Source organism: Larus michahellis, chromosome 11, assembly GCF_964199755.1.
Source record: "Larus michahellis chromosome 11, bLarMic1.1, whole genome shotgun sequence".
Lineage (NCBI taxonomy): Eukaryota > Metazoa > Chordata > Aves > Charadriiformes > Laridae > Larus > Larus michahellis.
In genome coordinates, this window is record NC_133906.1 from 11,932,000 (window position 1) to 11,946,620 (window position 14,621).

General features: G+C 56.8%; 1 protein-coding gene across 3 annotated transcripts in view; it reads left to right on the forward strand.

The window, feature by feature from the left end:
- Positions 1 to 14,621, forward strand: part of PPP2R2B (protein phosphatase 2 regulatory subunit Bbeta) — a 100,057-nt gene that overhangs the window by 25,675 nt on the left and 59,761 nt on the right. The window contains exon 1 of one of the 3 annotated variants that reach the window (XM_074604077.1): positions 4,920 to 5,240. The exons of the other annotated variants lie outside the window; for them this stretch is intronic. Within the exon in view, the coding sequence (XP_074460178.1) occupies positions 5,171 to 5,240 (70 nt within the window). The 5' untranslated portion in view covers positions 4,920 to 5,170. Of the gene's footprint in view, positions 1 to 4,919; positions 5,241 to 14,621 lie in introns of those variants that run through there. 3 annotated transcript variants of the gene reach the window in all.

Consider the following 14,621-nt stretch of genomic DNA (forward strand, 5'->3'; position numbering starts at 1 on the left):
TTGATCTGGGTTTAATCCAGTAAATAATCAGTCTTCCTGAAGTCATGCTAATTAAGGTTTGTGTGATTGGGACTTTATCCTGCATATGGGTTACAGCTTCCCCAGCTTTCTTATGTGACTTATACTTGAAAACATGAGAAACAAACTGACTTAGTTTACTGAAATCACAGTCGACATTCTGGTGGGCTCTGTGGGAGACACAAGGGCACGGTTCCAGAGCACGAGCTGGGGGGTGCGCGGAGGCTCAGTGAGCCCGCTGACGTGTGGTGGCATTCGCAGACGTTCTCCAGTGACCGAGCAGGAGCCCAGCCCTCTGCTGGTGAGGAGGATGGCCCCATAGGAGGATGTTCCCCCGGGACATCCCCCGGAACATCCCTGGGAGGATGTTCATCTGGAGCACATTCCCCAGCACTGCGTGTCCCTCGATGGCTGGATGGGAATGGTCTTTGTTGGCCAGTGCAAGCCGGTGCCCTTCCTAGGGCGGTAAGCAAGCAGCCTCGGTCTCTCTGGGCACTCAGCTACTCCTGAGGGCTCAGTGATGCCCAGGGGCTCAGGGCCATGTCTGAAGGTAGGAGCACATGCACTCCCTTCTTCCCAGCACACCGCTGGGCGATGAGCGCCGCCAGTCCTGTGCTGGACACCGGGCAGACCCAGGTTTGCTCCTCGGGGGAAGCCTGGCTTGCGGCTCAGCTCTGGGCGGAGGAGCGAGCCACCGCTCCCAGAGCCCTGGTGTAAGCAGGAGCCTGAGTCTGCGATGTCTGCTGTGCTCGCTTGGAGGTGCTGCTCCCTGTGGCAGCGGCCAGGGGGTCCCACCAGCCGTGGCTGTCCCAGGGACACCCCACCTGCGGCGTGGGGTGTGTTCAGCACAGGGGATCACAGGACGCTCTGGGCTCCTGCCATGCGGCTCTTCCAGCATGTGCAGCACAGGATATCTGCCCTGCGACAGCCCCTTCTGGGTCATCCCTTACATACGTGCCAGCCAGCCACCCACCCCATCAGCTGGGCACCAATTACATGTGGGATGATAGCAGTGTAATTGCCCCATTTTTGCTGCTTAATTAGCTTCTCAGATTTGAAGTGCTCTGTCTACTGGAATCTGTGAGCCGAAGGACTCGGAGCACATTTATTAATGCATTGGGAACTGGACATGATGCGAGAAATTGTACAAGAGCTTTAAGTGCTCTCCTTCTCAGAATATTAATTTTATGACATGACCTTCACCCAGGTCAAAAATTAGGTGCCGAGTGTGGTGTGAGCAGCAGAGCGGTGTCAGGCCAGCGTGGGTAACGTCCTGCGCAGAGCTGTGCGCCCGGTGAAGGCACCTTCTCATGCACTGAGTTGTGCAGACCACGTTAGTGCAGATAGTGGTGGCCACCCATTGTGTGATGTCCTCGGTTTGGTAAGTCTGCCAGCACTCCTCGGGAGAAAATTCCCTTCGCACTTAAGGAAAGGGCAATGTGGAGTCGGCTGTGTTTTCAGAGTGACAGTGGCCTTTCAAAGGCCGATTCTGGTCGAAGGGATTGCATCACTTCATGATTGGCGCAACGAATGTCATGAATTCTAATTAATTTACATATGCATTTAAGTGCACTGTCAAGAAAGATGTTATTTCACTTTCAAGCATACACAATTAGATATTTATTCCCACTGCAATCTCTGGGCACAGTTAGTGCCTTTCCCAGCACCTCTGCTCCCAGCACCTGCCGGCTTCTTCGGGGACCTGCGATGCTCCAAAGCAAACCTGGTGCTCCCCAGGAGCGGTGCGGGGAAATGGCCCATCCCACTGTATCCTCGGACAGGCCCGTTTCCATGAACCACAGGCCACGGCATGTGGGGAACCTGCTCAGCAGCCCTGTCTCCAAATAGCCATCTCCCTCCCCGTGCCAGAGTGGGCGAAGATGCTGCAGGGTGGGAGCTTGTCCTACTCTCGGGGAGCGTTCCTTGTCCCACCCTGGAGCAGAAGCATGTTCCATGGCCGGGGCAAAACGGAGGGACTGTGGGACGCTGCTGCCAGCCCTGTCCCCTGCACACGCTGTCACCAGAGCTTCTCCGCACAGGACCTCCTGGCACTGTCCCCCAAGTCACCGCCTCAGTGGTGGCTCTGTCCTGGTGATCTGGTAATCAATAGAAATAATTCTTAGAAATTTAAAGAATTCTGTTACCTAATAATATATTTAACAGTTAAAAAAATGAGGCTAGCATTCTAACCCAGACCAGTAATTAGGAAAACAGACTTAGTGCTCATGGATGTGAAGGTAAAATAAATGAGGTGAAGGAAGTTTTGTGCTGAGCGTGGAATCGAAGGTTTGATTCAGTTACTCTTAACACACTGCTTAGGTCCCACGGAAACCTGTGCCCGGGAGTTCTTAAACCTATTCTAATTGAAGCAGAAATCAGCGGAGTGGAAAGTGTCCTGGTTCTTCAAGAGATGTCAGAGTATATAACATGGTGGACACCTGGGGGTTTGGAAACCAGTGACAGCTACAAGCTGACCTTTGGCGAATTTAATCTGCAAATGGATGCCTGCTTAGGACAGCTAATGCTTTTAGTTATTCTAAAGGCTCGTTGCTGGATTTTAGAAAGCTGAGAATAAATGGATTTCATGATGCAGCTCCTATGCACATTGCATAACAAACAGGTGACTTGTGGATGTATTTAAATGATACGGTGTATTGAAAAACTTTGCAGGACTTATGAATATATAATTATAATTCGTGCACAATGGAGAGAATAATTTTTCTAGTTAATAAAGGAGAAAGGACTTGGCACTTGTTAAAATGGAAATACACTGAAGACAGAGCCTGCGGAAAAGAAACGGAAGGAGGTTGATGGTCTGTGTTTATGTTTCTTAAATAATACTCACAAGCATTGCAAGGGCTTGTTATTCAGCTGGGCATAGCCTTTGGACTGAGGCTTGCCATCTGAGACCTGAACGGAGGATGCGATATGGTAATGTTTGCTTATTAAAAATCTTTATTTTTCTTTCTGGAGCTGGGATTGTCACCTGTCGTACAGGGCGTACAACAGTGCACGCCTGCAGGCAAGTGCACGTGGCAGCAGAGGTAATCTGATTCCTGGGTGCAGTGTTTGGGGTTGGTTTTCATCTTTCTTTCCCTTCTCTCTTCTCCTGCGGGAGGTCCATACCTTCCCTTTGGAGACAGGAGACACAAGCATCACGGTGTCAGTTGGGTTGCCCGGAGCCAGCAGCAGTTCCGAGTCCTGCTGTGCCATGTTCGGGTCCCGTCCCCCGCGCCGCAGTGTGGGCAAGGGCCTACCAGCAGCACAAAAGTTATTTTTAAAGCATGGTGTTGCTGCTGTGACTCTTTCTGGCCTGCAAGAGAGCTCTGGTAAATACATCTCTGCACTTTGCCATGAAACTATGGGACGGTCTTGTGCCTTGTCACAGTGAGTGAATTCAGACGAACCTGTGGATCTTGCCTGCTGCAACCGAGAGCAGCATCAGCCACAAGTACCGTGTGTTTGCTTAACTTAAACCTGTGCCTGGTGATTATAGGAAGGAACTCACATTCCAGAATAATTCAGTGAAGGCTCTGGGCATGGAGACTTCAGGCTCATGCCTGGTTGATGAATGCTTCTGGCTTGTCACGTCAGTAATCCCCGTATTAATGAATGGCCTGTGATGTGATGTGGTTGACTGACAAATCCTTGAAGTTATCTATGCCTGTGAGTCAGTGCCAGAGTTCTCCAAGGTGCAGCTTTACAATGCCTTATATCAACCTCCATGTGACAGCGTGTCAGAGCGTCCTGGGGAGGCAGAGGGCTCAGAGCCTGGCGATCCGCCTTGCCTCACAAGGTCACGACACGGGGCAGAGCGAGCTTTCCCTCCCTCTCGCCTCTCACCTGAGAGGATCCACAGGCTCCTCCAGAAGGCGTGTGGTGGTGCAGCGGCACTGCGGTGACATGGAGCACCCTGCCCAGGAGACGTGCATACTGGATGTACTGGAGCCCTTGAGCCTTCTCGCTCAGGGATGCTGTCTCCTGCGCTTCCCCTGAAAATGGATCCCAGTGTGATCTCGGCAGAATAATAACATAGGCTGTAAAATCTTGCATCTTCCCAATGAGATTTTAATTCTGTTACTACAGGTAGGAGAGGAAATTGAGCTGCAGCACACTGTATTTACAAGATTTTCCAGCACCTTTGTCCATTCCTCTGCATCCCTTATTTCCCCTCTGGTCCCAGTAACAGTAACGCTCCCGGTTGACGTGGCACTTGGCTGTCAAGACGGCTCCTGTGCCTGTGTGCCCCGTGGCCGCCCAGGGCGCACATCGCTGCCTGGATGGGGACATCTGGTGTCCTGACACTGTGGTTGGGCTTTACCCCCAACTTCAGGAGCAAGAGCTCATGAGTTCCTTCCCTGTGTCTGCCAGTGGCTCAGTCAGTGCCAAGGCTTATTTTTTCCTGGACTACATCAAGACACAAAACCCTTCCAAAGAGCAACTGTTTCCCTTTGGCCTGCACGAGATGACACATCCAGAATACAGCCTGTCCTTTCAGAGATGAAGAGGGGAGCCCTCCCTTCCCTGTGCTCGTGCTCTTCCCTGGACGTCAGTGACTTTCACAGCTATAACCACGGAGCATCCCCACCCCCTTCCACAGCCGAGACGGGGCGAGCCTGGGTGAGGCACCCATGGGCACACATCTCCTTATCACTGCGGCCATGGCCACCCTCATGGCCCTTGTGGCATCCCCTGTCCCACGATGGTGTTGACATGCTGTGTCTTTTTTCTGCCAAAAAAGGGCTTGCTGTCAGACCCTGGCTACGTTCTTGTGTTTGGGAAGGGCAGGTCAGGGAGCAGCACTGCCTCAGGCAGGAGCTTCCCCGGGGGCAGGTGCGACCCCGGGCAGGAGCATCCCCCGGGCAGGGGCAGCGCCGCGCTCCGCCCGCCCGGGACGCGCCGTGCCCGACGGGGCGGGCGGAGCTCGGTGGCGGCGCCGGGCCGATCCGCGCCGCGCAGATCCGATCCGAGCCGTGCCGTGCCTTGCCGTTCCGTTCCGTGCCGTATGGGAGGAGCCAGCGGGCTCCGCCGCCCCTGCGCCCCCCCACCGCCGCCGCATTTCGCGGCCGGCCGCCGCGGAGCAGGGCGCGGGGGGGGATGATGGATCCGCGGCTGCGGCTGCTGACGCCCCGCGCCTGCCAGCCCGCCGTCAATGGAGGAGGACGTTGAGACCCGCAAGATCAGCAGCAGTTTCCTGCGAGACCACAGCTATGCCACGGAAGGTGAGCGCCCGCCGCGGGGGCGGCGGCGGCCCCTGCCCGCCCGCAGCAGGTGGGGGCCGCCCCGCAGCCACCCCCGGCCCCCGCCCGCACCTTCCCCCGCGGCCCGGCCGCGCTGGCGGGGCCGCCGCCGGAGCCGGGGCTGGGCTCCGCTCCCCGCCGGCCGGGCCGGGCCGGGCAGCCCCGCGGCGGCGGGGCCGGGGGCGGCGCCGGGGGGTCCCGAAGGGTCGGCGCGGGCTGCGCCGTGCGGCTGAGCCGCTCCGGTGACTCAGCAGCGCCGGACCCGCCGGGTCCCCGCCATCCTCCCGCCGCCCCGGGCTCCCCCCGGCCGGGCTTGCGGGGTCCGGCCCCCCACACGCCGCAGCCGCCGCGCTGGGCCGGGCCGGTCCCTCGGCGGGCGCGGGGGGCGCCTCGGTGCCCGGCTTCTCGCTGCCGCGGCCGCTGCCGAGCCGGAGAGCCGGGACCCGCCCGCAGCCCGGCCCCCGCGGAGCCCCGCTCCTCCCGCCCGGGGAGCCGGGGCGGGTCGGGGCCGAGCCCTCAGCCCCGCCGGGACCCTCCGGGACCCTCGGGCTGCTCCGCCGCGGGGGCGGCCGGCGGGAGCCGGGGGAGCCCAGCCCCGTCCCCCGCCGGAGCGGGCGATGGCTGCGGGGATCCGCGGGAACCGGGGGGATGCGGCGGCCGCGGTGGGAAAATGTGCTTCGTTAGTGCGTGGCTGCATCAGTGGCTTCTGCAGGTAGCCAGGGAGTGTGGCTGCGTTGCCGAGGTTAGGAAATACGGTAAATGCTAGTGCAGTGCTTGTTACAGAAATTAAATAGTTGTCTCAGGGCTATTTTTCATACAAGCCTCTGCAGGAAGAAATACGTATTGTGGCTTGTGTGTTGCAGAGGCGAGGAGATGCCAGAGCTGTTAGACATGCAGAATGTCATAGCCCCGGCTGAGCTTGTGGGCGCGTTTGACCGCGGCGTGTCAAGACACACCGCGTAGTGTCTTGGGGAGCAGAGGAGCCGGCGTGGCCATGTTCGGCTCAGGAAGGTGAGCTGCGACTGCACATGACGCTGCAGCTGCCACAAAGAGGCAGGCGCTGCCAGCCTAGGTGGGATGGAGGGACGGGGATAGCGCGGCTGCCTCCCCTCTCCTTCCGCAGATGAAGAGCTCTTGACTTCGCACCAGCTCCATCACAACCTCCCATTGCTCCCTTACCTCTGGAGGATACTGCAGCTGCTGTAAAACAAAACCAAATCCCCCCCATTCCTCCAAGTGGCACTGACCCCTTGCGTAAAACTTCAAAAACCAGACTGCACACCAGAGAGTCTGAAGATGCTCATTAATAGCTTAATTAGTAGCTGAAGAGGCTTCCCCTTACTGTTTCGTTCTCCTAAGGCTCTAGAGGAAGCAGCATAGGACCAGACCTTGGGAATTCTATGACTCCAGCACATGGCTAAAGGAGGGTTTGTCTGGCAAGCGCAATACAGTAATGGAAAGCTTTGGATACCTGGTGGGCAAAGAAAATGATCATACGCGTCAAGTTCACGTTGCTCATGTGTAGCTGAAACGTAAGTGGTCAGCATCGACAGACCTCAGAGGCAGGGGAGGTGACACCCCGGCACATCCCTGGCTCCACTGCTCTCTCCAGCATCTCTCACACTGTGGGGCTGGGTGGCAGGGGGACACGGGAGGCCACGCTGGCCTCCTTGCAGACAGTTTGCCAGCACAAGGGTGGAGGGATGTTTCTGGTGTGAGGTGCTTCCCAGAGGCTGGTGCGGCCAGGGTGGGGCTGAGCTCCCAAATTCCCAGCTGCCTGGCTCGTATCGCCTCGTGCTGTGGTCTATGGAAGGATCAATTTCCCGTTGCTGCATTATAAAGGCCGCAGCAGCCGCCAGCAAATAAAAAATGTGAAGGTAGCTACCCTAACGTGACCTGTTGAGAACCTGGTTTTCCTGGTCGGGAAGGATGGAGGGTTGAGATGAGCCTGCAGTGATTTCAGCAGGGGGTCTGGGGTTTTTCCAGACTGAGATTTCAGTGATAAGATCCAGTCCATCTGTGGTGAATTTCCCCAAGCTGCAAGGTGGCTTTTTCAGAAGAGCCTTGTGGTTTGTACTAGAAAACTGTAGCCAACCCCTGCATAGAAATGAGATATCCAAGGGTGTCTGTGCAGTAGGTAACCGGCTGAGCCGGGGTGGCCCCTGCTGCTGTGGTGGTGCTGGAGGAGGTCCATGAGCTGTGTATCAGATGAGTTTCTTGTCACCTGATGCTGTTGAGTTGGATTCTCTGTGCAGTCGTTCTGCTAGAGGAAGGCTGGATGTACTTTGAAATGGTAGATCTTGCTAGCGTGGAAAAGAATTAAGGAAGATAATTCACTTTTATTCTTTCTATATCTGAAAGCAGCATATGCCTAAAATGATGTGGCTGGTAACACGTCTTCTGCTTAAAACAAAAATCCTTCCAAAGCCTCTTCAGAAGATGAAGACTTGCTTTGGAAATGAAGGTGTCTGGTGTGTCAGCTGCGGGAGCAAACGGGGTTACACGTGTGTTGTTTAGTGAAGCGGTGGTGTCGCTTAAATGGGTCTGGTATTTTTATGCAGATGCGGGGTGAGGGTGGTATTTCAAAAGCACACACTTGAATGCCTTGTTCTTGTGCGGTGCTCAGAAGTACTGCTAATGAAGGAAGCGCAGCCATTGTGCTAATTCGACTTCAGTTGCCAGGGAATATGAAGTTGCTGAGATGGGGTGTGCAGGGTTCGGCCCCCAGGTGAGCTGGATCCGGGGCGATGCCAGCGAGGTCGCGAGCTGGCGCAGACCCCACCGTGCTGCCCCAGAGCAGCAGGGCTCGCGTGAAGAACGTTCAGAAAGTGTGCTCGGTTTGTTCTGCTGCATAAATCCATTCGCAAGTCTGCTGAGCACCCAGTCAAAAGTGGGACAAATTGAGACTATTTGAATACAAACAAACCATTTGAGTAGGTTTCCCTTTCAGATGTGCTTGCTAGAGATGTTGAAGGGCCCTTCAACCCCCATTTCCAGTAACTTGCCCCAAAACGCCCATCTGCTGATGTCTTCAAGCTGTGGGTGTGACGTTTTTGTGTAGCATTGCTGTCCACCTGGCAAGTCTCCGAGTCCTCCTGGTGGCTTATAGTTGGGCAAATACCTCCAAAAAAAGCAGGAATGGCATGAATGCCCCACTCTGCACTCCCTGCCCTGATGAGGGACAGTCATGACTGAGCCCGGGTGCTCAGTGGGTTGGGGTGGGACAGCAGTGGTGGCCTTCACAGCTCACCCAGCGGGACAATGCCTAACGAACGAAGGTGTTTCATGTCCATAGATGCCCACTTCATTGCGGGGCAGGGTCTTTGAGAGAGGAGGGTGCTGAGCACTGTGTTAGCCCAGGGGAGGTGGGTCCCTCCTGGGGCAGGTGGATCTGGCATAGGGCTGGCTCGGGGACAGGGACAGGCTGGAGCTCCCTGTCCACCACCTGCGAGCTTGGCCGGGAGCACGGCCGCTGTGCGTGTCCCCCCTTGGCGGGGATGGGAGTCTCCCTCCATCTCTGTCCCTCCCCTCTTCTGATGCTGCGGGGTGTCCTGGGCTCCACATGGAGAGCCTGCAGAGCTTGGCCCCGCACTAACAGCGGTTGGGTGACCCTTTTGCATGGAGACACATCCCTTCCTGCCAGTTTGGTACAAGGGACAGGAAGGTGTGAGGGGTGCCCTGCACCCTGGGTGCTGTGGAGCTGCTCTGGGGAGGGCGGCAGCAGGAGAAGTCTCTGGGTGGGGTGTGCATTTTGGGGTGTGTACTTCGGCTGTCAGCACTGTAGCACAGATGCCCCCAGGCCTGGTGACAGCTGTAGGCGATACACGTGTGCATACTTCCCTGGCACCTGCAGTTCCCAGCAACGAACCTGGAGGAGGAGAGGTGGCCTTGCCTGGGGCCGCTTGGGAAGGTGGCCCGTGGCCAGGTGGTTGTGCTCTTGGAGGAGGACCCTTGGGAGGACTCACAGCCACGGTGTGGCCCCACTGTGGCCACCCTTGCCCCCCCAGTGGGGCATCGCTGGCTCCACCAAGGGAGTGTCTCCCCCACAGGGCATGGGACTGACCCCACTGGGGACATGTGGCCTCGGGGACATGCCGGCTGTGGCTGGGCGGGAAGGCCATGACTCCCTGCAGCCACTCCCTGGCCACCGCTTGGCTGCTCTCCACGTGCTCCTTCTCCCAGGGCACTGGCTGATGCCCCAGCGAGTCTTTAATCTCCTTGAGGAGCGTTTCCCAAACTGAATAGATTTTGCTGTTGAGAAATCTATCATTAAGCCTTCATTTCCTTTTCCTAGTTTAATCTTGTTACTTCCAGCTGTAACCCCCTTTCCTCTCTCAGTCGTTCCCATCCACTTTTATCCCTGCCCTGCCGTCATGCTGCGGGAAGGAGCCGTGATGCCGGTCCCCCTCTGGCCCGACAGGGCCCTTGGGTACCCGGGAGCTGTCGGATGCGTAAGCAGCCTCCGCGTGCAGCAGAGAACAAGTTCAGGCTCTTTTGTTCTGTTTCGGGGAGAGAAAAGCAGTCCATGTGATTAAAACCTGGCCAGTTGGTCACCAGTTTCCCTGGGCGTCTGGCTGTGTGTCTGTGTCCTGGGGGCTTTCCCATCCCTTCCTTCCTCTAGGGCTGGGCCCCGTGGGGAGCATGTTCCTGCCTTGTCCTTACATGGGCTGAGTTTCAGAAAAAGCCTGGGGCTGAACCCGACCCACAGCCCAGGTTGTGCTGTGCTGTGTCCCTAAAAGTTTTTTCACTTTCTGGGTCAGTTTGCTGTGGCAGCAACAGTGACTTTTTAAAAAATCTGTGTGTAGTCCCCAGAAAAGCACAAAAAGTGAGGTGTTTTCCCCCAGTGCTGGGTTCAGGATGAGAGTTGCCGGGTATTTTTATTGTTGCAAATGTGAGTTGCTGTTTGCGGATCATCTGGATTGGGATTTAATTAATCCAGGAACCTCCTTGAAGTTGTTTTATCACATAAGTACTTTGATTATGAAACACCGTTCCATCCTTTATGCTTTTTATTTATATACATGTCCTATGTTTAGACCTCCCCTCCTCTCCCTGAGCCTGTGCTCCAGCCAGGTCGGAAGGACCCATGGACACGTCTCCTTCTGTCTAATCCAGGGATCACTGCGAGGAGAGCAGTGTAACTCAGCCGTTTGTAGTGCACTGCGTCAAAGCCGACTTGGGGATACTTTAATCCACAGATTAATGAGAGAATAGATGTGCCTGGGGACTCTGTAATCTAGGGATTACTGAGAGGACCGGGAGCGGGTAATGATGTGACTCTGACCCATCGCAGATGGGCCGTGAGAGCAACCAGTCCCTGGTGATGGCCTCTGTGGGGCTCGCACCCATCTGCAGGGGATGGGGCTCGGCATCTCCCCCTCCCCGTCTCCGTGCGAGGACCAGGTTGGGACCTGCTCCTGCTCTGACGCTGGGGAAACCTGGGTCACTTGCAGCAGGCGCCGGCAGCAATGTGGAGTGGTCTGGCCTTAGCACCCAGCGGTGCCCCAGTCCTGTTGCTGTAGTGCTCTGTCTGCTCTGGGGACCAGTTGCGTCAGGTCAGAGCCCAGCACTGGTCCTTCCCTCCACCCCAGGCCCTGGGGCACGCCATGGGGCTCGCATGGCAAGCCTCAGCTGCTGGCACAGGACAGCAGGGTTCCAAATGGCATTGTGGGACTTGGTGAGGTGGTGGTGGAGGCCTGGGGGTAACACAGTGACTTTCCCCATGCCCGTCCCGTCCCCTCTGTACCTCTGTTTTGTGCCTCCCTTGGATGTGCTTGCTCCTCAGCCAGCTCCCGCAGTGATGCCTACTCTATAGAATCGTAAATTGCCTAGGTTGGAAGGGACCTTTCAGATCATCGAGTCCAACCATCAACCTAACTCTGACAAAAACCATCACTAAACCATGCCTGGTGTCTCCTCACAGGCCTCGTTGGGCACTTGGGGTGGTGTTTCTGGGTGACCTTGTTGTGCTTGTGCTGCCAGGAGGCTGGCAAGTGATGCAAAGCATTTCGTGCTCCCACTCTGTTCCTGCAGCCATCGGAGCGTGTGGGGCTGCGTGTCGTGGCCGGGGTCTCCCTTGGACCACGCTGGGCAGAGGCACGGGCAGCTCTGGTGGGGAAACTTCTGAAGATCCGGCAGAGCAGTAGCCAGACTTGGGAAACTCCCACAGGATAGTCAACCCTTGGGATCTTTTAGCATTGGTGAAAAGAGACTGGACAAGGTCATGAAAGCTGCCAAGGTTTGCTGAACACAGAGGGACCACCTGTGGCTTGGGAGGCCCCTGAGCTGAATGTTGTTAGAGGGTTGGAGAATATTAGTGGGAACACCTTACGTGCATGCCCTGTTTGTGTGCATCTCCTGTTGTCCGCTGGAGACGGGATACTGGGCTGGATGTGCTTTTGGTTTGACCTGCTATGGCCTTGTTCCTGGGCAAGGTTCTCGTGATCGCTTGTGTGAACAAGATCCTGCAGGGCTCTGTCAAAGCCCTAACGCTTCCTTCCCAAAGAACTGGCAAGATCCTGTGCCTGGAAAGGCAGCAGGCGGTAGGGCTTCATGGCAAACACCGTGGCAGGTCAGGTAATCATCAGGTACCCTAAACTCTGGGAGCTAGAGCAGAGGCGTACCCCTGCCAGCGGGCTTGCTGGGGGTCGGCTGTGGGAATAAACGCTGGTGGAAGAGATCCTTTGAGAGTGCAAGTCCCAGCTGCTGGGGTTGCTGGAAATGCCACCAGTGTGGGTTGGTGAGAGGAGCGTGCTGGCTGGCGCAGAGGTGAGGCGCGCAGAGCCGCACACGTAGCGGCGCTGAGGCGTGTTGACGTGGCAGGGTGCTGATCAGGCAGGTTAAAAATAGCCGCTGCTTCCTCCCCACTCCTCCCGATCTCAGCTGTGCGGCTGCCGCCGCGAGCTCGGAGCTCTTACGCCGATGTGCTGAGCCGGCACAAAGCCCCCGCCGCAGCCGGGGCCGGCGCAGAGCTCAGGTACGGCAGGGAGCGTGCCGGGCAGTGCCCGCCGCTGGAGCAGGGAGCCGGGGTGCCCAGCGATGGCGGGGCTGCTGCTTGGTGGGTCTGTCTTCAGCTGGTGGGTGAACACCAAAGCACCCATGGACTGCTCGTCTCAGCACCTCTGCATAGTGCTGCCGTGGCTCCCGGATACCCGGCAGCCCTGCACAGCAGCACCTGAGCTCCTTGGGCCCTCCCGAAGTCCCCATGAGTGTGGGGACCGGTGTGCCCTGCCCTGGAGCTGGGGAGCCGGGGCACAGCAAACCCAGGACCGGCCCAGTCACGCTGCGCCCGGCCCCAGAGATCCTGGAAAGGGCGAGGTGCAACCATGGCCATCCTGCCCCAGCACTGGGCACCGGCGCCCAGATGTGGCAACACTGGGCACGTTGTTCATACGTTGAGAGAAACATGGTGCACAGCTTGCGTCCTTGCCGCCCTCCCCAGGAAAGGCCAGATTGAGCTGTTGGAGTCAATGTCTCCATTCAGAGCAGTTGTTCCAGCACCAGTGGTTATTTTTCTCCTGATGCATTGTGAGTCTGATTTCTTGAGGGGAAACATTTGATTGAGCGGTTTTGTTCTCCCAAGACAGCTGCCGTCATGGAGGGAGCGGGGAATGGTACTGCTCCCCTTGGGCCGTGCCGCTGGGCTTTGAATCGCTCGGGAAGCACAGGCGGGACCTCGCTCAGCACAGCAGTGACCGAAGGAGTCCTGGGTGCTGTTCTTGTCCTTGACATCCCTGCGTCGGTCCCCATCAGGTGTGCAGTGGCATCCAGCAGTTAACTGAGTTGGGGTGATTTTTCGCTCTGCCATCACAATCGAAGACGGCCATGGCTCCCAACCTGAGGGAGCTGCAGCCCCTCTGTCTGCCAGGCGCAGCGAGGGCGAGCCGAGGAAGGTGGCAGCGGGTGAAACAATCGGAGGTAGCACCCTTCATGATAGCTTTGCCTTTTTGTTGAGGCTTTTCTCTAACCTGGGTGTTTTCTATGAGCAATGCAGACTTTACGCCTTCCCTGTGGCAAGTTCAAGCTTGTCCCAAGCTCTTTGGTCCTCTGAATCTGTCTGGCGGCACGGTGTTGCCTGGGCAGGGCTGGCCTGTCTCAGACCCGGGTTTCTGTCATGAGTGCTCGTGCTGGCTGGCGGAGGCACCCTGCCTGTCCCTGCTCACACTGGACGATGCCCCGGGAGCTGCCTGTGTCTCACCTCGGGGATGGCGGCTCTGCCGAGTTGGTGAGAGGAGCCGCTTGGTCCCTGCCTGGAGCCCGTGTGAAGGAGACCCCAGGGCGGCCGCCCCTGCTCAGTGTTGCGCCCGCCCCGGCTCGGGGTGAGACCTCCCGAGAGCGCTCGGCTGGGGAGTTTGGAGGTGGAGCGGCCCCGGAGCAAACACGGCTGCCTGCTGCGGGGCGGCCGTGGCACTCATGTTGCCTTTTGGTGTGCAGCGAAGGCGAGTGACAGCTGCCAGGAGGGATGGATGGGGCTGCGACCCCCAGGCTGGTCCTCGTGGGAGCGGGAAGCCTGGCCCTCCCTGGCACGGCCGGTCCCGGGAGCAGGCAGGCGGCTCTGCGATTTGGCGGGTTTTCTGTTTTGATTTGTTTTTCAGTATTTAACTACTTAAGCCTCCTGTAATCAAGCTCGACCGCAGCTTCAGCTCACTTTGTTTCAGGGCCAGCTTACGAAGGGTGTTGCGGTACTTTGTGGTGCGATATGTACCTTGGGAAGGAAGGAAAATGCCAGAGGGGTTTGGAGCTTTGTATCGCAGCCTGGCAGGGGCTGCAGGAGTCCCAGCAGCCGGGCCGGGGCAGAGAGCGGAGAGTCACTTCCAAGCAGCTGGTGTATGCAGGAAGATCCTGCCTCCATTGCAACGCTGTTTGTCTGCATTGCACACAACTGTTCTGCAGCCTTTTTGTTTCCTTTAAAACTGTTTCCTCGCTTGATCGCATGCAGCGAGTCGGCTGCTCAGCAGCGCGCGATGGACCGGCTCTCCTAATGCTGTGCTAAAGCAGATCCTGTGAATGGAAAGGTAACCGAAATAGAAACCAGAAACCAAAATAGACAACTAATCTCACATTTCGATCTTCTCTGTCCTGCATTTCAGTTGATTCCCTAGTGCAGTCATAAAACACGACCATTATCTCAGCTTCCCGAGTATGCAAACAAATTGCTGTGATTTTCCTACCCTTGGATCAGTCCGTATCCATATTCTCTGAATAACAATAAAACGTTAATGGAGATAAAGACTGTTATCTCCCTCATGTCTATTTTGTCATTGGAATAACAACTTTAAATGTTAAGAGTGCTGAGATTTATAGATGCCGAGCCTGCTCAGCAAAAATAAATCATGTTCCATAGCGCACATTACCATTTATTGC